The sequence below is a fragment of the Chrysemys picta genome, chromosome 1, assembly GCF_011386835.1.
Source record: "Chrysemys picta bellii isolate R12L10 chromosome 1, ASM1138683v2, whole genome shotgun sequence".
Lineage (NCBI taxonomy): Eukaryota > Metazoa > Chordata > Testudines > Emydidae > Chrysemys > Chrysemys picta.
This window is the reverse complement of record NC_088791.1, coordinates 124,853,463-124,875,867: the sequence shown is the minus strand read 5'-3', so window position 1 is coordinate 124,875,867 and position 22,405 is coordinate 124,853,463. Positions and strand designations below refer to the sequence as shown.

At 45.8% G+C, this 22,405-nt stretch overlaps 2 protein-coding genes across 3 annotated transcripts in view; one reads left to right on the top strand and one right to left on the bottom strand.

The window, feature by feature from the left end:
• Positions 1-20,994, bottom strand: part of LOC101936184 (1-acylglycerol-3-phosphate O-acyltransferase Pnpla3-like) — a 49,412-nt gene extending 28,418 nt beyond the window's left edge. Inside the window, exon 1 of one of the 2 annotated variants that reach the window (XM_065569792.1) lies at positions 20,841-20,994. In XM_065569792.1, coding sequence (XP_065425864.1) covers positions 20,841-20,862 — 22 coding nt within the window. In that variant the 5' untranslated portion in view covers positions 20,863-20,994. Of the gene's footprint in view, positions 1-9,865; positions 10,257-20,840 lie in introns of those variants that run through there. The other variant, XM_005296722.4, reaches the window with a different exon arrangement.
• On the top strand, positions 2,219-4,758 carry LOC135975934 (uncharacterized). Its single transcript, XM_065569816.1, has 2 exons — positions 2,219-3,197; positions 4,192-4,758. Exons 1-2 carry the CDS (start codon positions 2,621-2,623, stop codon positions 4,665-4,667), a joined length of 1,053 nt encoding a protein of 350 aa, XP_065425888.1. The 5' UTR covers positions 2,219-2,620; the 3' UTR covers positions 4,668-4,758.
• Positions 20,995-22,405: the final 1,411 nt, after the last annotated feature.

The window sequence follows — 22,405 nt, the reverse complement described above, 5'->3', positions numbered from 1 at the left end:
TTACAAACTAAAAGTTTCTAAACAGACATATAAACTTGGATTTCTGCTCTTACTGGAGTATTCTAAAACCAAAGCATCATTAAATTTTTTGTTTAAATTCTCACACTTCTTAAATATTTTGCGAACATCTTTGGTCTGGGTTTCCTCTCCCACCTTGCCCCTGTAGAGCAGAAATTTGAGCAGGTCAATGACCTGCAGTAACCTTGTCTCTAGTGTCAAGTAATCAGTCATACCACAAGTCACCTGAGGCTCAACTCATCCTTCTTATCCAATCACAGGGCTGAAAACCAACAGTTTACTAGGGCTGCTATTCATCAATATCAGATAGACATTTGCACTTCTCCCTGGCTTCACTTCCAGAAAGGAAGTTAAACTACCCATCAGAATGCAATTTTACCTAGAAATTTAAATCAAATAAAAGTTTACTCAACTTATATATGAGAAGTTCACACTACTTAAACATAGTAAACATTGGGAAACCTATAAATAAATATTTTGCCATTAAGGGAGAAACTAGATGGGAAGGTTCCCAAATGGTGGGCACAAAAAGGACTAGTGAGGTAAATCCCCACTTAGTGAAATGCATCTATGTGGTACTACTGATATACAATTGTGCAAGCACTTCCTTGGAGCACCTCACTGTACTAAATGTGTGAAATCAAGTATTGCCCATGAACTGTACAATTTTTAAAGACCCTTATTTTCTCTTTTCAAAAAGACTGATGATGTCCCATTATTACACCATTTGTCTTACAAGGACAAGGACACACAATGCAAAATAAAATAAGCAGAATCACAGAGAAATATAATTTTCCTCCTGCTTCAAAAAAGAAATAGACACCTGAATATATGGGCTTATAAGAGAAGTGTCTCCTCATCTTAATGACTAATAATTATTAATTGTTCTACAAGGGACTAAAAAAAAAAAAAAAAAAAAAAATCTATCACCTACTCATGATCAGGGCCGCCAAGAACAGGTTTGGGCCCCAGTGAAAAAAATTTTCAGGACCCCCAGCAAGGGCGGATCAGCTAAAAATCTTTACATGGGATTTGTAGACAAAAACATATGCAACATAGTCGGGCCCCGGACCCCCTTCCAGACCACCAGTCCCTGGTAATTTGTACCGGCTTTCTCCCCCCCCCCCCCCTCACCCTCCTTGTCAGCCCTGCTCATGATGAGTAACATTTCTAGGTGTAGAACATACTTTTCAAACAGAATAATCAAAAGCATTTGTATACAAGAACTAATATTTTAGTAAGTGATCATAGCATATACCATGTTAAAGCTAATGGATTCTGAAATTGGCACTCTATTTCACAGGGAAAGACAGAACTTTGACACACGGAAAAAAAATGTACAAGTTTCTTTTTTATATAAACTACGCCAACAGCCTTTTCTAAAGTCAACCCATTTCCCTAGACTGCTTTAAGCAGGATGGATTGATTTAAATCAAACAATTTAAATCACAAGCAGGAAACCTTGATTATTTAAGTCAATTTTAATCTTGTTTTGTATTTATACTTTTAGTTATTGTCCTAAAGAAAGGATGATTCTCATTGGTTGGTAACCATTAAAATGCTGCTTTGCAACTAAATATAGCCTTTACACTAAATTTAGTGCTTCTTTTTGCTATCCAGGAGAATATGTTATTTATTTAAATAATTATATATCTTAGTTTACAATTATTCAATTCTTAATTTTTACAGATTTTATTATGTTGGAAAATGGCAACTGATGCCTCTCTTATACACTAGAAGGTTTCCCCCCCACCCCCACACTTGTGGTTTGTGTCAAGCTATATTTGGATGGAAATTTGAAGTCAATTAAAAATGAACAAAACCAACATTTACATTTTTTTATTAGTTAAAACTATCTTAAATGTGCTGGATACATAAACAGTATAAAAAGTTTATCAAAGCATGTTTTGCATATAAAACTAAATTTATTAATTAATTGGATTGATTGTTTCTAGTCCCCTTCAAGATTTTTAGGAGTAAAAGATATCATCAGAGACCTAGCTTTTACACACCGACCACAAGAGGAAAACAAGCATTCCTGCTTTTCAACTCCCATTTGGTTCTCAACTTTGAATGAGCTAATCATTGAACTGAAGTTGTTGAATAAACTGAAATGAAGACACTAGTCTCTCTGCAACTGCAGAACAGGCTACTGATCTCCAAAAGTTGATTTAGCACTTCAACAAGCCCTGGGTCCAGGCACTTAGGCCTGGTCTACACTAGGCGTTTATGTCGAAGTTAGCGCCGTTAAATCGAATTAACCCTGCACCCGTCCACACTGCGATGCTATTTAGTTCGACATAGAGGTCTCTTTAATTCGACTTCTGTACTCCTCCCCGACGAGGGGAGTAGCGCTAAATTCGACATGGCCATGTCGAATTAGGCTAGGTGTGGATGGAAATCGACGCTAATAGCTCCGGGAGCTATCCCACAGTGCACCACTCTGTTGACGCTCTGGACAGCAGTGCGAGCTCGGATGCTCTGACCAGCCACACAGGAAAAGCCCCGGGAAAATTTGAATTTGAATTCCTTTTCCTGTCTGGCCAGTTTGAATCTCATTTCCTGTCTGGACATCGTGGCGAGCACAGCAGCACTGGCAACGATGCAGAGCTCTCCAGCAGTGATGGCCGTGCAGTCTGGGAATAGAAAGAGAGCCCCAGCATGGACTGATCGTGAAGTCTTGGATCTCATCGCTGTGTGGGGCGATGAGTCCGTGCTTTCCGAGCTGCGATCCAAAAGAAGGAATGCAAAGATCTACGAGAAGATCTCTAAAGACATGGCAGAGAGAGGATACAGCCGGGATGCAACGCAGTGCCGCGTGAAAATCAAGGAGCTGAGACAAGGCTACCAGAAGACCAAAGAGGCAAACGGACGCTCCGGATCCCATCCCCAGACATCCCGTTTCTACGAGGCACTGCATTCCATCCTCGGTGCTGCCGCCACCACTACCCCACCAGTGACCGTGGACTCTGAGGATGGGATACTGTCCACGGCCGGTTCCTCAGACATGTTAGGGGACGGGGAAGATGAGGAAGGAGATGAGGAGGGCGAGGCAGTTGGCAGCTCTCACAACGCTGATTTCCCCGACAGCCAGGATCTCTTCATCACCCTTACAGAGATCCCCTACGAAGCGTCCCCAGCCATTACCCCGGACACAGAATCTGGTGAAGGATCAGCCAGTAAGTGTTGTAAACATCTAAACATTTATTTTTAACAAAACAGGAATATTAACAATTAAAAGAATGGGTTGTTCATGATTAGTGTGCCCTAGGCGCTTAACGGTTTAGTAAGGGGCAGTGCAAGTTTTGAAAAGAAATCTAGCAATGTCCGGTTTTCAGTGATTGTCCTGCACAAGCCGCTCTACTGTGTATTCCCTGCTACTGCAGCTACAGTAAAATGCGGTCTATATGTGCGGGGATAGAGCAGTAATCCTCCTGGGACATCTCGATGAAGCTCTCCTGGAGGTAACTTGAAAGCCGTTGCATGAGGTTCTTGGGGAGAGCGGCCTTATTGGGTCCTCCGAAGTACGACACGTTGCCGCGCCACGAGATTATCAGGTACTCGGGGATCATTGCTCTGCACAGCAGGGCGGCATACGGCCCTGGTCTTTGGAGGCTTTCCCGGAGCATTCTCTCTTTGTCGCTCTCGGAGATCCTCATCAGGGTGATGTCGGCCATGGTGACCTGCTTTTAATTAGGTAGGGGAATGTTAGTGTTGGGACTGCTTTCCCGTTCCTTTACAGAACTGTCACCGCTGGTTTGCAGCCACGCGGTGGAGGCGGGAGAGGGGCAGCCGAAAGGGATCATTCCCGGGGACAGCCGCGAGGGGGTGGGACAGGGGCAGAGTTCCCGCTTGCCGGATTGCTGGCAGCAGGGACTGACATTGATTTAAATGTGAAATGAGGCCAGTGGTAATATAAAAGTTTTAAACTGCCACAAGTGTACGGCTTACCATGTCTGCCTGCAACAGAAATTCCGTTGTGCTGCCTCGCTTCTCAAATGTGCTGTTCAAGACCCCAGGCACAGAATGCGAAGGCCGAGAATTCGACCTTGTGCTGAGTGCGCATGTGAAAGGTGCTGTGCATGGTCTTGTTCACAGAGAAAGACTATGTTCTTTGTTCACAACTACATTTATCTTTCAGAGGAATTCACTCCCTTTTTCCCATTTCCACAGCCCCGTCTGCGACTGTCTCACAACCTAGCCTGGAATCACACTCCCAGAGGCTAGCGCGGATTAGGCGTAGGAAGAAGAGGACACGGGAGGACATGTTCTCTGAGCTTATGGCCTCTTCCCAAGCCCAGGCAGCACAGCAGACCCAGTGGCGGGAGAACTTGACCCGAATGCACCAAGCCAACATGGATCGGGAGGAGAGGTGGCGGCAGGAAGACCAGCAGGCGACTCAAACGCTGCTTGGACTACTGAGGGAGCAAACGGACACGCTCCGGCGCCTTGTGGATGTTCTGCAGGAACGGAGGCAGGAGGACAGAGCCCCGCTGCAGTCCATCTCTAACCGCCCTCCCCCGCCACCAAGTCCCATACCCACCTCACCCAAAGTGCAAAGAAGGAGAGGCGGCAGAGTCCCTGCTAACTCTCACTCCACCCCTGCAGAGAGCTCTAGTAGCAGAAGGCTCTCATTTCCCAAAATTTGAAAAGTTCTTTCCTTCCCGCCTGACACAAGCCCACGTCCAAGTTTCACCTCCCAATGCCATGTGTAGTTGATAATAAAAAATTCGTTTCTGTTAACTACTGTTTCAATCATGTTCTTTTGGAGGAGGAGGGGAAAGGGGGTTGGAAATTGGACAGGACAGTCTCCTTTGGCAGGGTACATAGTCGGGGGCAGGCACAGCAGCAGGGCACATACACAGTGCAGTGATGCAGTGACTAGTTGCCCCGGTTAGTCTGGGAGGTTGTTTTGATGTAATGTTGGGGGGGGTGGGTTGCTCTGTGACTTTGTGGCGGGGGAGGGCAGTTACAGATCTTAAGCGCCGGTCCTTAGACAGGATCACAGAGCCACACAGCATGGGATCTGTAACCGTCCTCCCCCTGCCACAAAGTCAAATAGACCTCCCATACACACAGTCCCGATCAGGAGGGGTGACAGGCTCCGTTGAAACAAGCATCCCACCGCAGCGGAGCCTGTCAATCCTTGAGTTTAGAAGCTGCATTCGCATCACAACACTAGACCCGCCCCGCACCACAGTCTGCGTCCCAGTTTTAAAAAATTCCCGCTAAAACAGTATTAAAGAAAACGGTGTGCTTTAACAAAGTAGAACTATTTTTATTTCGACACGTGTGTTGGAGGGGGGGTGAAGGGGGTATGTAACTGGATAGGATAGTCAACATTACCTGGGTAAAGAAACGGGGGCAGGTTTAGCTTCTCAGTACACAAACTATAAAATCACAGGTTACCCTGCTCACTCAGGAACTTTGCTTTCAAAGCCTCCCGGATGCACAGCGCTTCCCGCTGGTCTCTTCTAATCGCCCGGCTGTCTGGCTGTGAGTAATCACCAGCCAGGCTATTTTCGTCAACCTCCCACCCCGCCATAAAGGTCTCCCCCTTGCTCTCACAGAGATTGTGGAGCACACAGCAAGCTGCTATAACAATGGGGATATTGGTTTCGCTGAGATCACAGCGAGTCAGTAAGCTTCTCCATCTCCCCTTGAGACGGCCAAAAGCACACTCCACCACCATTCTGCACTTGCTCAGCCGGTAGTTGAAGAGTTCTTTTTCAGTGTCCAGGGCGCCAGTATAGGGCTTCATGAGCCAGGGCATTAGCGGGTAGGCTGGGTCCCCGAGGATGACTATAGGCATCTCCACATCCCCAACAGTTATTTTGTGGTCCGGGAAGTAAATACCTTGTTGCAGCCGTCTAAACAGACCAGAGTTCCTGAAAACACGAGCGTCATGAACCTTGCCCGGCCATCCCACGTAGATGTTGGTAAAACGTCCCCTGTGGTCCACCAGTGCTTGCAGCACCATGGAAAAGTATCCCTTTCGGTTAATGTACTGGGTGGCCTGGTGGTCCGGTGCCAGGATAGGGATGTGAGTTCCATCTATGGCCCCACCGCAGTTTGGGAATCCCATCGCTGCGAAGCCATCTATGATCGCCTCCACGTTTCCCAGGGTCACTACCTTTGGCAGCAGTACATCAACGATTGCCTTCGCTACTTGCATCACAACAACCCCCACGGTAGATTTGCCCACCCCAAACTGGTTCGCGACTGACCGGTAGCTGTCTGGCGTTGCAAGCTTCCACAGGGCTATGGCCACTCGCTTCTGTACACTCAGTGCAGCTCGCAACCGGGTGTCACTGCGCTTCAGGGCAGGGGACAGCAACTCACAAAGTTCCAGGAAAGTTCCCTTCCGCATGCGAAAGTTTCGCAGCCACTGGGATTCATCCCAGACCTGCAGCACTATGCGGTCCCACCACTCAGTGCTTGTCTCCCGTGCCCAGAATCGCCGTTCCACGGCATCAACATGACCCATTGCCACTGTGATGTCCTCGGCGCTGGGTCGCCTGCTTTCTGACAGGTCTGTGCTACTCTCAGACTTCAGGACATCACCGCGGTGCCGTAGCCTCCTTGCCTGACTTTTCTGCATCTGCCTCAGGGAAACCTTTATGATAAGCTGCGAGACGTTGAGAGCGGCCACAACTGCAGCGATGGTCGCAGCGGGCTCCATGCTCGGAGTACAGTGGCGTCCGCGCTGTCAATGACTGGAAAAGCGCGCGAACTGTTTTCCCGCCGGCGCTTTCAGGGAGGGAGGGCGGGAGTGATGGACGGATGACGACAGTTTCCCAAAAGCACCCTCGACTCATTTTGTTACCCAGAAGGCATTGCCGGCTACACCCAGAATTCCAATGGGCAGAGGGGACTGCGGGAACTGTGGGATAGCTGACCACAGTGCACCGCTTCGAATGTCGACGCTATCACCGTTAGTGTGGACGCACAAAGTCGAATTACTGTCCTTAGTGTGGACACACACGTTCGACTTTGCAATATCGATTACAAAAATTCGATGCAAGTAAAATCGAACTACTCTCGTAGTGTAGACAAGGCCTTAGACTGTGACTTCCATCAGTTCAGTGCCCTGACTTTCTTTAAAATTTCAGCAAACATGTATTGCTTACTATTTTTTATTAAAGTAAATGATTTAATAGATTATATTAAGTTAAGGCCTTAACATAGGCTGTAATTTCAAATTTAACTTTAAATAGGTTTGTTCTTAAAGACAAATCTGTATTTAATTTAAATTTAAAAAATCTATTTATTCTTTATTTTTTTCAGAAAATTGATTGTTATACTTAAAGCCACGGTGGATATGTTCAACCTAGAACTGGACATATACACCTCTACCCCAATATAACGCGATCCGATAGAACACGAATTCGGATATAACACGGTAAAGCAGTGCTCGGGGGGGAGGGGCGGAGATGTGCAAACTGGCGGATCAAAGCAAGTTCGATATAACGCGGTTTCACCTATAAAGCGGTAAGATTTTTTGGCTCCCGAGGACAGTGTTATATCGGGGTAGAGGGGTACTAAAAAACACACAACAACAAAAAAAGGATTTCTAATCACGTGCGCCTAACGCTATTTGAGCATTGAGAGCTGACTAAGGCAGAAAAGCACGTTAAAGCTAGCCTAAGCTCTGATCTTAACTCTCTAAACCCTACCCCAAGAATGGAGAAGCTTTAGAGAAAGCACGTTAAAGCTAACTGAACCCTTACATAGAGTCAAAGAGAATTATAGAAAAAGTGAGAGTCACCTCTACCTAAGACAGAAGGAACAAATGAGAATTAATTCAAACGCTCAATATTTCTGCTTTGGTTGACAGCTGGGTGGGTGGGAGGAAGGTGGAGGGAACAGAACTAGAGTTTCAGCTACCTCCTTCTCTTCCTACAGTATTCAGTTTTTCTATTTTTTATTATTTTTATTATTTTGGGGTTAAGGAGTAAAAGCCTTTGGCCCAGATATGTTCTCCCTGAAGTCACTAAGACAGTCTTGTCATTGAAGTCAATGACAACTATAGGATTAAGCCACAAAGAGGAACAAGAGTAACTCTTAGAAAGGAGACATGCATGAAAGTCAGTCACACACACACACTTTTTTTGGTACCAGTTACTGCAGTATTTAGGTGCTACTCACAGCACATCTTATTGTGTCACAATATATTTAGCAATTGAAAATACCCAACTGCAGAATGGTGTATATAGAGTAGTATATGAGCACATTCCCTGAGGCTTTTAGGTTCTGACAAATATCCTATTTTTCAGCTGACTTTCCTCTCTGCACCATATATGGACTCAAACTTTTTAAATTCCTCTAACGCCTAAAGAGAAAAAATATTAGAAGACTTTAAAATCCTTGCAGGTCTCATTCATTCAAGAAGGAGAGTCCTCTCCTTTAGGATTAATTTTAAAGCAGGTTTTTAGAAGTTTCTCCCAATGGAGATATATATGTGTGTATTATATTCATACACACACATATTTAGGAGATAACTACATGGGAAATTTTACCAGCATAATTATACTGATATAACTATACATCTAGTTATACTAGTATGACAACATATAGCTTTTATTCTGGAATAAGAGTGTCTTTTCCAAGTTTAGTTATGTTACACTGCTTCCAAAGTGACAAACTGTAAAAATGCCCACTCTTACTCCAGAACAAGTGCTGTCCCACAAGGGTGTAATTTGTAATGTCATAAGTAAAAAAAATTTTAAAAAAAGCAAAAATGGCTGAAAACTTTAAAACAGAACGATGACAGACCACAAACCCCAGTGATGATTCAACATGGTGATATTCTAAACAAAAACAACTCTCAACAATGCCTGTAGCTGTTTCCATCGCTTCACACGGACTCATCACTCTGAAGCTGAAATGTGTGTAATTTGGGGTTATTGTACATGGGTTGAGTTAAACTGGGAGGAGATCTGCCTAGATTTGTGAAGACTCTGAATAAGGGATGTGTGCTGCCCTGAGGGTGTGTATGTGTTTGTGGTTACTGTGTCTTATATTGTGTGGGTGGCTGTGCTTGTGTTGATTTGCATCTGGAGCATTATGCTGGGAGATTTGTGTTTATTTGTACCGGTGGCAGTTGGATCAAGTAATCTATCATCAGTGCAGTCTCCCGCATACAACCTGTGAAATTTTTGGATGCAAGTGCTGTGGAGTAAAGGTGGTGATTGGCTGATTTGTCTCGGACTCCCAGCATAACACGGATATAAGCTTTGTCATTCATAAATTCAGAATGGCGGAGAAAAGCAATAACAGACCAGGAACCTCAGCGATGACTGAGCCTGGCGATATTCTGAACAAGAACAGCTGCAGCTCCTGTAGCTGTTTCCATCCCTTCCAACCGATGCTACAGACAACTTCAGAGCAACACTCCTGGAGTCTTGATCTACAGAGGATGATGCCGGAGAGTTTTCCCTGCGCAGACAGATCCTTACACAGGTACTAGATCTAGTCCAGACAGGCCACTTTTTCTGAAACAATTTGCTGACCAGCCGAATTTGGCACAAGAGTTTACACACAGAGACACACACACACACACACCGCTTTTGACACGATATGGTGGTTCTGTCAGTGACACAGACAGACTCTGCTCAGACCTTCCTGCCTGCCCCGAACACCTGGGGACCCCCCCCCGCGGATACAGACCCCCCTTCAGCCCCACAGTGCCACGGACCCCCCAGCCCCTGCACACACGCCCCCCCCCTCGCCGAGCCCCAGATGCAGAGCACCGCCTCCATCCTCAGACCCAGCATCCGCCGCCCCCCGCTCCAGCCCGTCACCCTCCCCCCCCATCCCGGGGACGGTGAGGGGCGGGGTGACGCACCCAGAGAGCCGCCTCCGACCAGGACGGCGCCGGCGAGGGCCCCGGCCGAGGCGCCGAAGATCTTGCGGGCGTCGCGGATGAGGTGCGGGGCGCGCTCCTGCAGGCAGGTGGCCGCCCCGATGTGATAGACGCCCAGGAAGCCGCAGCCGGCGAAGGAGACGCTCCAGCCGCGCTCGCGGTCAAACATCCCTGCGCGCGAGGAAGGGGGTGGGGGGGCGGTTGGAGCGCGGACTCGACAGCGGCCCAGCTGCCCGGTCACAATGAGGGGCCGCTTTCGTGGCCGCGCGGCGGCGGATGAGGCGACAGAAACGATGGAGCCGGCAGCGCTCGCCGGCCGGTTACTTAAAGGGCCCTGGCGACAGCCGCGGGGAGCAGCTGGGATGGCACCAGGAGCCCCAGCCAATCAGCGGGGATATGCAAATAGTAGCCCGCCCCCCAACCCGTCGGAGGTAACAGCCAGGGCGTGAGCACGCGCTCGCTGTCCTGCGCTGCCCCCGATGGACTCTGGGGCGGGGCGAGGTGACTGCAGCGCAGTGACCCTGTGCGCGCTCCCGAACGTCCCGCTCCGACTTGTCCGCCTCGTGCAGGCGTCTCTCCTTCCGTTTCACCCCGGCTCCCCCCGCCCCGCAGCCTTCTGCTGGTGCTGGGGCGCCTCCGTCTTTCCACCCTGCCCTCGCTGCAGCCACCGCCCCTGAACACCCCTCCCCTCACACCTCCAAGAGACCCATCCGCCTCTTCTCCACCCCCAGCTACCCATGCACCTGTTCCCCCCCCCCAACCCCCAACCCCTCGCTCTAGGGGGACCAGATAGAAATGTGAAAAATCAGGAGGGAGGGCTGGGGGGATAATAGGCACCTATATAAGAAAAAGCCTGTCCCTATAAAACTGGGATATCTGGTCACCCTACCTCACTCCGTGCTTCCCTCTCACCCTGGTCCATCCCACACACCTAGAGACAGAGCTATCTGCTCCCTGACCCCAGGGACCCCCCTCCTAACCCACCCCTCATTCTTTCCAAAACCCACCCCCTGCCACTTATTCCCCCCACTGCAGCGCTCCCAACCACTCACTTCCTGCTCCCCCCCACACAGACATCTACTCATTCCTTATCTCCCTCTTCCTTCTGAGACCCCACTCCCACCACTGTCCTCCTGCATTGAAAACTCCCTGCCTTCCACCCAGACAGACCCCTCAGCCCTGACCATTCCTACCTTTGTACAGTGCACATTAGTGCTCAACAGTTTTAAGTGTATAAATGGTTAGTTTTTAAGATCAATTCTCTAGCAATTTTATGTGAACAATATTTTGTGTAGTCTCTCTCTCTAGGGATCCAGTACATGCCTTTGTACTGGATATATTCCTTTTTATATCATCACTAAGCAGAAGAGAGTTAGGATGTTCTTAATTACTTGATTGTGGATCTGAGATTAAAACAATAAGAAAACCTTTTACAAATATCACTGAAGAATGACAGACTTTCACCACAAATTAATTCAGACAAGCAGGGAGAAAAGGTAATATTTGTATCAATGGTATTTATATCAGAGAAAGGTGTTTAATACTTGGGGTCTTTTTTGTTATATTTCTTGAGGAAAGAAAGTGAATAGACAGGTCTTGGATCAAACTGTAGAGGAGAATCATTTTGGTTTTCCCATCTGCCTGCTCATTTTCCTCAGAGGTTAGGGTTAGTTTATGCCTCTAAGGATAGTCCTGAGTACAGAACCACCCCAACCCAGGAGGAGCTCCTGATTGGATGATGCTTGAGGGGGGTGATAGTTACTACCAAGCATAGTTCCTATAACCATGAGTAGGGCCCTACCAAATTCACGGCCATGAAAAATGAGTCCGGGGGGAGACCAGATTTCAGTCCATGAAATCTGGTATTTTGTGTGCTTTTACCCTATACTATACAGATTTCACAGGGGGAGACCAGTGTTTCTCAAATTGGAGGTCCTGACCCAAAAGAGGGTTGAGGATCACAGTACTGCCTTTCTTCTGTGCGGTCTTCAGATCTGGGCGGCTGGAGAGCGGTGGCTCTTAGCCAGGCACCTAGCTCTGAAGGCAGTGCCCCACCAGCAGCAGCACGGAAGTAAGGGTGGCAATACCATACCATGCCATTCTTATTTCTGCGCTGCTGCTGCTGGTGGTAGCTCCCGGCCAGCAGCTGCTGCTCTCCAGCTGCCCAGTTCTGAAGGCAGGCCCGCCACCAGCAGCAGCGCAGAAGTAAAGGTAACTGCACCGCAACCCCCACTACAATAACCTTGCGACCCTCCCACAACTCCTTTTTTTGGGTCAGGACCCCTAATATTACCACACCATGAAATGTCACATTTAAATAGCTGAAATCATGAAATTTACTATTTTTAAAATCCTATGATCATGAAATTGATCAAAATTGAATTTAGTAGGGTATAAGTGGATGACGCCTTTAGTTTATATGTTTGACATGAACCAGTGAGAGATGAATAGCTAAACTGAACAACCACTATAAATCCTGGTCATCTAGTCTCACAAGCACATGCCCTTCCTTTGTTGTCAGCATTCATGTGTATATTTGGGGATCAGGCCTGCAACCCATTTACAGGGGGAATCAATAGGATTGATCACATGAGTATGGATTGTAGGAACAGGGTCTTAGACTGTAAGTTGAGGCAAGAACTGTATACTTGATCTTGCATGCTTACATTGCTGTATAATTTAATAATTATTCCAACATTGAGGCAAAGGCAGAATACAAAAGTTATCCCAGAAAATATTTCCCCAAACCTCATCAATCCCAGGGGATCTCATACTTTTCCCAAATACATCTTCCCAGGGTATGAAAGTGGGCATCTTTGCAAATTTGGGCTCATATGTCAAATGAGGACACAGATCACTGTGCACTCTTCATCCTGGAAACAAAACTGCAGCAATAGCCAGCCTAAATATGTTTTTCATTCAGAGTATAGCAAGAGTTCAATGGGAGTCATTGTTTCATATGGCAGGCTGTTTGGGTCCAGATTAAAATATTTTAAAAGACATAAGAAATATGAAAAGGAAGATTTAACATTACTGAATCAGGTCCTTTATGTAACAAAGACTTAAAATGAACAGTCTTATGGCTCTGGTAGAACCTGGCTGAATCCAGGCTTACTCTTTTTGACTAAAGTAATCACTAATCTTCATTATCTATGAGGAGTTGGAAACTTAAGCCTGATGAAGCTGTGATCCAATTACTTCAAGATACTAATCAATGCACAGTCTCAGCTGAATAAGTATGTACTATTTATATTGAGTCAAAACCAGAGACCCTTACCTATGTTGTACTCATGAAATTCAATGGGAGTTTGCCTGCATAAGGGTTGAATAAGATCTCAGTTTTAGTATGTCTTCTGTCATGTTAATATTCCAGTCTGATTTATTTTGTAATATTTTAGTGGTCAGAGAGTATCCTGCCAAGTAGACAGAACAGAATGTAATTACTCAAACTGGATTTTATCCAGGAAACCAAAACTAACTCACTTTTACAAAAAGCATCATACGGGTTTTAGTGACCCAAAAAGAGAGGTCAGGGCTTGGAGACCACAGTTCTACATTTCATCAAGGGCTCCCAGCAACATGTAGGAATAGTGCCACGGTTCACTATTGATTGCGGGAAAAGTGTTGCCTATCCCCCCATCACAACTTCCTGCAGCATTTGGGGTGTTACTGACTTGTTCTGAATCTATTTTGTTTATAATATCTCAGGAGATCATAACCCAAGGTCATGTAGCCAAAGACCACATATGATAAAATAATTTAGAATGGAAATGGAGTCCTGGTACATGACTAGATCTAAGCACTACGATCATACAGATAATATAATCAATAAATGGACATTTGGGATAGATTAGTAATAAGGAGGGAAGTGTAAATCTAATAAGAAAAGGTCTAACATTTTGGCAACATAGGATAATTTTATACACTGGGAAAGGTGGATATGAAAGACAAACCTTGCCATATTACAGCAGAGCCCATTAACAAATACATCCTGTGAAAACAAAGTGCAGGTTTTGCAATTATCCTGGTTATTAGATGCTCAGAGGAACACATTATGGTTCTTTATATATTCATTTAGCATGAATTGCTTTAAGAACAGGCATTGTACAAAACATAAGAACTTATTAATAAGTTACAGTAAGAAACTAATACTTTGCACTGCTAGTGTTTTTCTTCTGAGGCTCTCAAAGAATCTTTACAATTTCCAATTAGGCATGTATTATCCACATTTGATAGATGGAGAAACAAGCATAGAAAGAGCAAAGGCCAGATTTTCACCACTAGATTCATATCTGCATCTTTAAGCACATAAATACCTTTGAAAACCTGGCCCAAAGTGATTTAATAAAAACTCAGTGACCCAAGAATCCTGACTTCTAGGCCCTGCCCCCACTCCGCCTCTTCCTGCCCCAGTCCACCTCTCCCCCCCCCCCCCCCAAGCTCCCGCCCTGCCTCTTCCCACCCCAGCTCCACCTCTTCATGCCACGTTCCACCTCCTCCCCCAAGGGCACCCTGCCATTGCTCCTCCCCTTCTCCCCCAGTGCTTCCTGCACACCACAGAACAGCTGATCCTGCTGATCCGTGGCGAGCGGGAGGCCCTGGGAGGGAGGAGGGAGGCGCTGATTGGCGGGACTACCAGTGGGTAGAAGGAGGAGCTGGCTGCCAGTGGGTGCTCAACACCCACTATTCTCACCCACGGAGTCACGGCCTATGATTTCGGCCTGGATCCATGAAAGGACATAGGGGTTGCAACATGTAACTTTAAGGTATCTAGAAAAAAGAAAAAAAATTCCAGGAAGAACACTGGGATCCACAAAGCATGAATTAGGTGCCTCTCTCCCCCTGTTTGTTGTATAGGGAGCTTAATGTGATCCATAAAAGCCAGCACTCTAGGCAGGAAGCTGCCTAAACTAGCCAATGGGAGACGATGAGAGGAGTGTGTCCTAAGCCCCACCTCTCTCACAGGGTTGGGCACCTAACTCTGAACTGCATGGAGGTTCCTATCTCTGACAGTGATCCATAGCTGGGAACCCCTCTCCTGGAGTCAGGGGGCTTACATGCTAAGTGGGAGGAAGGGGCTACCCATCCTATAACTTTTAGTGCACTCATCCAGGACATGGGAGACCCAGGTTCAGTTTCCCTCATCTGCCTGATGGTGAGAAAGGATTTGAACTGGGTCTCCCACCTCTCAGCAGAGTTCCACTGAGCTATGGGATATTATGATGTAGGGGGTCCCTCAGTCTCTCCTAAAGAAGCTGTTCCACTGTGGAGACATAACGAAAGTGAATGGGCCAGAGAAAAGGTGAGAATGATTCCGCAGTCCAGTGGTCAGGGCACTCAGCGGGAAGATGGGATACCCAGGGTCTAGTTCCCATGCTCCAATCAATCAATCATTCTTTCATTATTTATCCACAATGGAACAGATTCAAGAGGAGAGACTGAGGGAGCCCCACATCAGAATATCCCATAGCCCAGTGGTTAGGGCACTCTCCTGAGAAAGGATCTTAACAGCAGTCTCTCATGTTTCCCCATTAAGCAGTGGGGAGAATTGAACTTGGGTCTCATGTCCTGGGTGAGTGGTCTAATCACAGAGCTAAAAGTTAGAAGGTGGGTGGTACCACCTCCTCCAGCAGCCAGATTATAACGGGATCTGATCCAGTAGGCTTACTGGATCAGACACCACAGGGAAGATAGCTGCTCCTCCACCTACCTTCTCTCAGTACATGGATTTCACTGGGGCTTAGGAAGGAGATATGCATCCAGATGCTTATAGTGAGGCAGCAGGACATATACCCAGAGAGGCAAAAACTTAGGTTCTAAAATTTAAATGCCAAGTGAGTTTAAGAGCCTACAGGGTTGTGCAGCAGCTGAGTGGGAGTTTTGTGAATTGCAGTGGAGCCTAGGACACACGGTATGTCTGTACTATGGAGACGATACTGGCATAACCCCATAACATAGACAACATACACTGACAGAAAGGGTTTTTACTCTCTGTAGGACAACCTCCCCAAACAAAGTTAGCCATGTTAATAGAAGCTCTCTTCCATCAGCATAGCTGCATCTACAATAGGGGATTTGTTGGCGTAGCTACATCAGTCAGGGGTCTGGGTTTTTCACATTCTTATAAAATCTGCTATATAGTAATAAGAGGAAAACTTGCAGTGCACAATTTGTGAAGTGCTTTGAGATCCTCTAAAGGAAAATGCAATATAAGAGCTCTGAGGGTAAAGGAATGGATTGGTATAGTGAATTATATGACTGTTCTCCTTTGCACTCAAAGATGGAGGGACAGGTAGGTATGGATAGCAGGCAAAAAGCAAAAAGGATGGGGTGAAAGCTTAGCCAAGATCCTGCTCATCTACCTCATGTTGAGAGGGAAGGATACCATCCTCTCAAAGTAGTGATAGTCCCTGCTTGGAAACATTGTGAAAATCAGCACCTGGTCTGTAATACCTTTGATTTGAGAGAATAATGATAACCCATAGCTCTTATGTAGAGTCTTGCATAAAGCACTTGACAAAAGGAATTAAGGATCATTCTATCCATTTTACAGATAGGGAAACAGGCACAAAGAGGTTAAGTAACTTACCAAAGGTCAACCAGCAGGCTAGTGGCAGAGCTGGAAATGCCTTTTTGCCTCTAGCCATCCCTTTTACTTTATTGTTTAGCCATGATGACTTTTTTATTTGGGGGTATACATTTAGTTTGAGCCTCTATTATGGTGTTTTTAAGTAGTTTCCATACAGCTGGCAGGCAGGTCAAAAATAATTTGAAGACCAACTAGCAAAAAACAAACTAAACAGCAAAAAACTGTAAGTGCATCTGAAGCCTACCAAACAGTCAGTGGGGCCATGGATGACAGATGCTAAAGGAGCACTCAGGGAAAATAAGACCATTGCAGAGAAGCTAAATGAATTCTTTGTGTTGGTCTCCACGGCAGAGGATGTGAGGGAAAATCCCACACCTGAGTCATTCTTTATAGATGACAAATCTGAGAAACTGTCCCTGATTGAGATGACAATAGGTTTTGGAACAAATTGATAAAACAATAAGAAGTCATCAGGACCAGACGGTATTTACCCAGCAGTTCTGAAGGAACTCAAATAGGAAATTGCAGAACTACCAACTGTGATATGTAATTGCTTAAATTAGCCTGTATACGAGATGACTGGAGGATAGATAATGTAGTGCTGGTTTGTTTGTTTTTCAAAAGGCTCAAGAGGTGATCCTGGCAATTACAGGCCTGTAAGACTAACTTCAGTACCAGGTAAATTGGTTGCAACTATAGTAAAGAACAGAATTATCAGACATACAGAATCATAGGGTTGGAAGAGACCTCAGGAGATCATCTAGTCCAATCCCCTGCTCAAAGCAGGACCAACACCAACTAAATCATCCCAGCCAGGGCTTTGTAAAGCTGGGCTTTAAAAACCTCTAAGGATGGAGATTCCACCACCTCCCTAAGTAACCCATTTCAGTGCTTCACCACCCTCCTAGTGAAATAGTGTTTCCTAATATCCAACCTAGACCTCGCCCACTGCAACTTGAGACTATTGCTTCTTGTTCTACCATCTGCCACCACTGAGAACAGCCTAGCTCCATCCTCTTTGGAACCCCCTTTCAGGTAGTTGAAGGCTGCTATCAAATCCCCCCCTCACTCTTCTCTTCTGCAGACTAAATAAGCCCAGTTCCCTCAACCTCTCCTCATAAGTCATGTGCTTCAGCCCCCTAATCATTTTCGTTGCCCTCCGCTGGACTCTCTCTAATTTGTCTACAGAAGGGACATGGACAAATTGGAGAGAGTCCAGCAGAAGGCAACGATGAAACACAAAGTTGGGGAAGAGTCAACACAGCTTTTGTAAGTGGTGAAGCATGCCTCACCAGTCTATTAGAATTCTTTGAGGGGGTCAACAAACACATGAACAAGGGTTATCCAGTGTATATAGTATACTTGGACTTTCAGAAAGACTTACTAAGGTCCCTCACCAAAGGGTCCTAAGCAAAGAAAGCAGTTATGAGATGAGAAGAAAAGGCCTCTCATACATCAGTAACTGGTTAAAACATAGGAAACAAAGGGTAGGAATAAATGGTCAGTTTTCAGAATAGAGTGAGGTAAATAGCAGGGCTCCCCTCCTCCCCAAGAATCTCTACCAGGACCTATGCTGTTCAATATATTCATGAATGATCTGGGAAAGGGGGTGTAAATAGTGATGTTTGCAGACAAACAAAATTCCTCAAGGTAGTTAAGTCTAAAGCAGACCTTTGACAGATGCAAAACTTGCAGATACATTTCCACTGCTACAGTAATTGACACCTTCCCCCTCCCCATCATGGATCCTACACATGCCTATCACAACATGTGATATCTCATTCAGTGCACTATATGCCCCAACAACTAGTTGGGTGAAACCAGACAATCACAACACTCTTAAATGAGCTCAGACAGGAAAATGATGAAAAAATAAATTACCTGTGGGTGAACACTTTTCACAAAGCAGTCACTCTACATCCAACCTCTCAGTCCCCATCCTCAAACCAAACCTGCACAACACTGTCAAAAGAAGAGCTGGGAGCTTAAATTAATAACTTTACTAAACACTAAAAATCATGAACTGAATACAGACACTGGATTTATGGCTTATTACAAACAATGCCCCCCACCTGCTCCACCCTTTCCTTTCCCCTTATGACTGGAGGGGTGTTAATGAGCCACTTCATCTTGAGTAACACATTTCAAGGAATCAACCTCTTTATGCTAAACAGTCTGTTCAAATATTGTATTTAGCAGTAATACTTTGAGTTAGTTTCCCAGACCTGAAGAAGAACTCTGTGTAAGCTCAAAAGCTAGTCTCTCTCACCAACAGAAGCTGGTTCTATAAAAAATATTCTCATCCACCTCGTCTCTAAAATCCTGGGACCAACACTACAACAACACTGCCTACTTTTACAAAGTGTCTGCTGAAGACCCAGATTGCATATTTCCTTACTGAGCCCAATAGCATGCAAGCATGACCAGGAAGCCCCTTACAACTTAAAATGACAAGAGATCATTTTAAGACCATTTTCCATACACCACAATCAACTAACAGAAATGGCAGAGATGAGCTTGCCTCCTTCTGTGCACCTGAGTAATAAAAGGTGAGAATACTAATCTAGAAGGTCAGCTGCTTCTGGAGCTCACAGAGCAGCAGTAGCTAGGAGTGTTTTAACTCAACTTCACAACCTCACTAAGTAAAGATTTCTCCTGGATGCAGACTTTGACATAGTAATGCAATACCTTTGGAGCCTACAGGTTGAAATACTGCAATACACTCTATATAGATCCACACCCAGAAACTACAACTAATGCAAAATGCCTCTGCTTGCTTGTAGAGAGGAATGTCTCACAGAAAGCACATTTTCAACCTGTGTTCCATGATCTGCTCTGGCTCCCAATTTGTACTGAGGTGCAATTTAAAGTGTTGCTTTTAAGCCACTTAGTGCTTTGTTCATTAGGCTTGTGCTCACTGCTCAAACTTACAGCCCTCTGGTTTAATTGGCAGGGAGCTGGAGGCAGGGCATTTTCAGTGCTTCATTGCTTCCCTTGGGCTTAAACGTGGACTATGCTCAACAAATTTTTGTCTGGGTGTGTTCTTTGGGTTGATGGGAAGTAATAAATCCAGGTGGATAGATTATTTCCTTCTTTGCACATTTATCTTAATTTGTTGGGCATTTTGTTTTGGCATATACCCTTTGGACTTTAGATGAGTTCACACTTAAATAAAATGAAATACAGATCCACATAGCAAAGGATCAGTTATCTGCTGACCTAAGGTGCAAAGGTAGACATTACTGATCCAAGTGAAAAACAAAACAAACAAAACAAAGTAGTCTCAGATAATGGCTTTTAAAGGTTGCCATTTTGTAGGAAGCTACTTAAGTGGATGCTGGGGGAGTATAGTGTAATCTTGATGGCTCAGTCCAGTAACATATGAGAAATCATTCAAGGTATAATAGCCCTTGTTGTTTGGCTGGACAAATGAAATCATAGAATATCAGGGTTGGAAGGGACCTCAGGAGGTCATCTAGTCCAACCCCCTGCTCAAAGCAGGACCAATTCCCAACTAAATCATCCCAGCCAGGGCTTTGTCAAGCCTGACCTTAAAAACCTCTAAGGAAGGAGATTCCACCACCTCTCTAGGTAACCCATTCCAGTGCTTTACCACCCTCTTAGTGAAAAAGTTTTTCCTAATATCCAACCTAAACCTCCCTCACTGCAACTTGAGACCATTAGTCCTTGTTCTGTCATCTGGTACCACTGAGAACAGTATAAATCCATCTTCTTTGGAACCCCCTAAGGGGGGGGGGGGGGAAGAAATCTCATTAAAAAACCAAAAGACATTTCAAGGTTTTCTTCTTGTGATAGCAGTCAGTCTCTCTCTCACCCTCAACCCCCACCTTACAACCACACATACAGCTCCCTCTGCTGGACACTCCCCATGTTGTGGTGCTGGGACCAGGTAAACTGGACTAATGTGTTTTAAGTTTCCCTGGGCTTAAGTAGGCTCTAACACGGTTTCGCCCCTAGGCCGGTCTGGCATATTTCCTAGGTACAGACTCTCTCTCTCTGTTACCCCTTTGTTATAAAGGCACCATACAACACAGCTGCCTTTGGCCCCCAGGACCAATGCTGACCCCTCCTCAGACTCCCTAGTAGCTTAAGCACAACTTTTCCCAAAGCTCTAACCCTTGAGGTAACAGTTCCCCTGTCATCAACACAGGATAGTAAAGCCAACAGACAGACTTTGTTCAGGATTCTAAATACAGTTACTCTTTACTTAGTGTTACCCCAAATTGGGCCAGCTAGTAAGCTTAGGGAGGATTAATGACCCACCAGAGTTTGGCAGAAAGCAGCACATTTATTATACTGATAGCTAAGCTCAAAAGAAGGGAGGGGGTATCACACTCGCATACTCACTCTCCCAGGACAGGCACGGCATTGGAGATGTCAGGATCCTTCAAGGTAAGTATCCCACAGCGCAGCGATGGGCGGTGCAATGAAGGTAAGTCTTCCCGAGGCAGGCGGTCCCGGCGAAGGGCCTTTACGGGAGGTACAAGCTTGTGAGTGCACTCCTGAGCACATGGCCCCTTCCCCTTTTAAGGACCTGCTCCTCATGGCCTGTGACTAGAGATGACTTGGGCGCATCTGGTTGGTCACACCCCACCTCGGACAGTGTCCATGCAGTGTCCATGCATTGGGTGTGTGAGTGCTGCCTAATTAGAGTCCCAGACACCTTATCTACCTGGGAGTTCCTCCGATCTTCCAGCTGTTCAAGCAGCCCATTTCACAAGCATTCCAGGAGGGAGGGGGAAAGCCACTCCACAGGTATTCAGAGCGGGAGAGGAGACACAAGTGGGAAGGAAAGTGTAACAGACCTTTTGATCCAAGAGGTTATACATAGCATACAGATTACTGGTGTTCCTACAACACTTAGATTCCATGAGAGACACGTACAGTTCAATACAAAGCAAATGGGTGTATGTATTTCCTTGCCTCAATTTTCTCATGGTTCTGGAGCATTTTTCAGGCATAGTCAGAGTCTTCTATGGAGGATGGTATCCTTCCTCTCCTTTCTTACTGTATGTGGCTTCTCATCCAAAATATCACATCAAATCTCATCCTCCTCAACCCCCCCCCCAATGGGGGGAAAGGGTTGAACCCCTTTATTTTATAACCTTCAACACCTGGTGTCAGGTGCCTTCATTATCAGCCTCATCAGGTAGGGAAAATCCCTTGCCAGGTGATTCATTGCTTAATAAGTTACTACCACCCTAGAGTTTAGACTTGAAAAAGATTTGGCCTGGGCAGCTGCCATTTCTTGGTCCAAAGGTGCTTAGTTTAAATGAATGATCAAAGTTTAACAATTCTTTATTATTAGCCTGGTGCATGAATGTATTCTATTGCTTCTTGTGAGTTATAGCTCAATATGGAGGAAACGGGGGAGGGAGCAAAGACAAGAAAAATGAAGTTTGCACTCTGACCTAGATACAGGGAGTGTCCCCAATATCAATTCATAAACTGTACATAGACTCCCCAAATTGTCACAGTAGCCTTTAGAGCTTACAACTGGATCTCTGTGGGCCCTCATGAGCAAATTCTAGGATAGCAGATGGGACTTTAGGGCCAGATTTGAAAATCCCTGTGACACTGGCAGACCAGGTGCCAACTCTTTCCAAGGCTTTAGGCCTCAGCAGAGCACTGACAAATTCATTTCTGGAAACCAGTCTGTTTCACTTGTGTGTTAGTATGGTTAAGATGGGTATTGAGCTTCTGATGGGTTTACCCATTTCCCCCTCCCCGTGTGCCACCTGATGTACTGGGGTACCACTGAGTCTGCCTGTTCCACCAGTCTGGGCTTCCTTACATTGTCCTGCTGAGCCAGGCCCTCATGCTCCTCCAACACACACACATAGGTAGGGACACACCCAGCTGCAGAAAGACAGACACTGAAATCAAAGACTTCTTGTTCTCCCTAGTGGTCC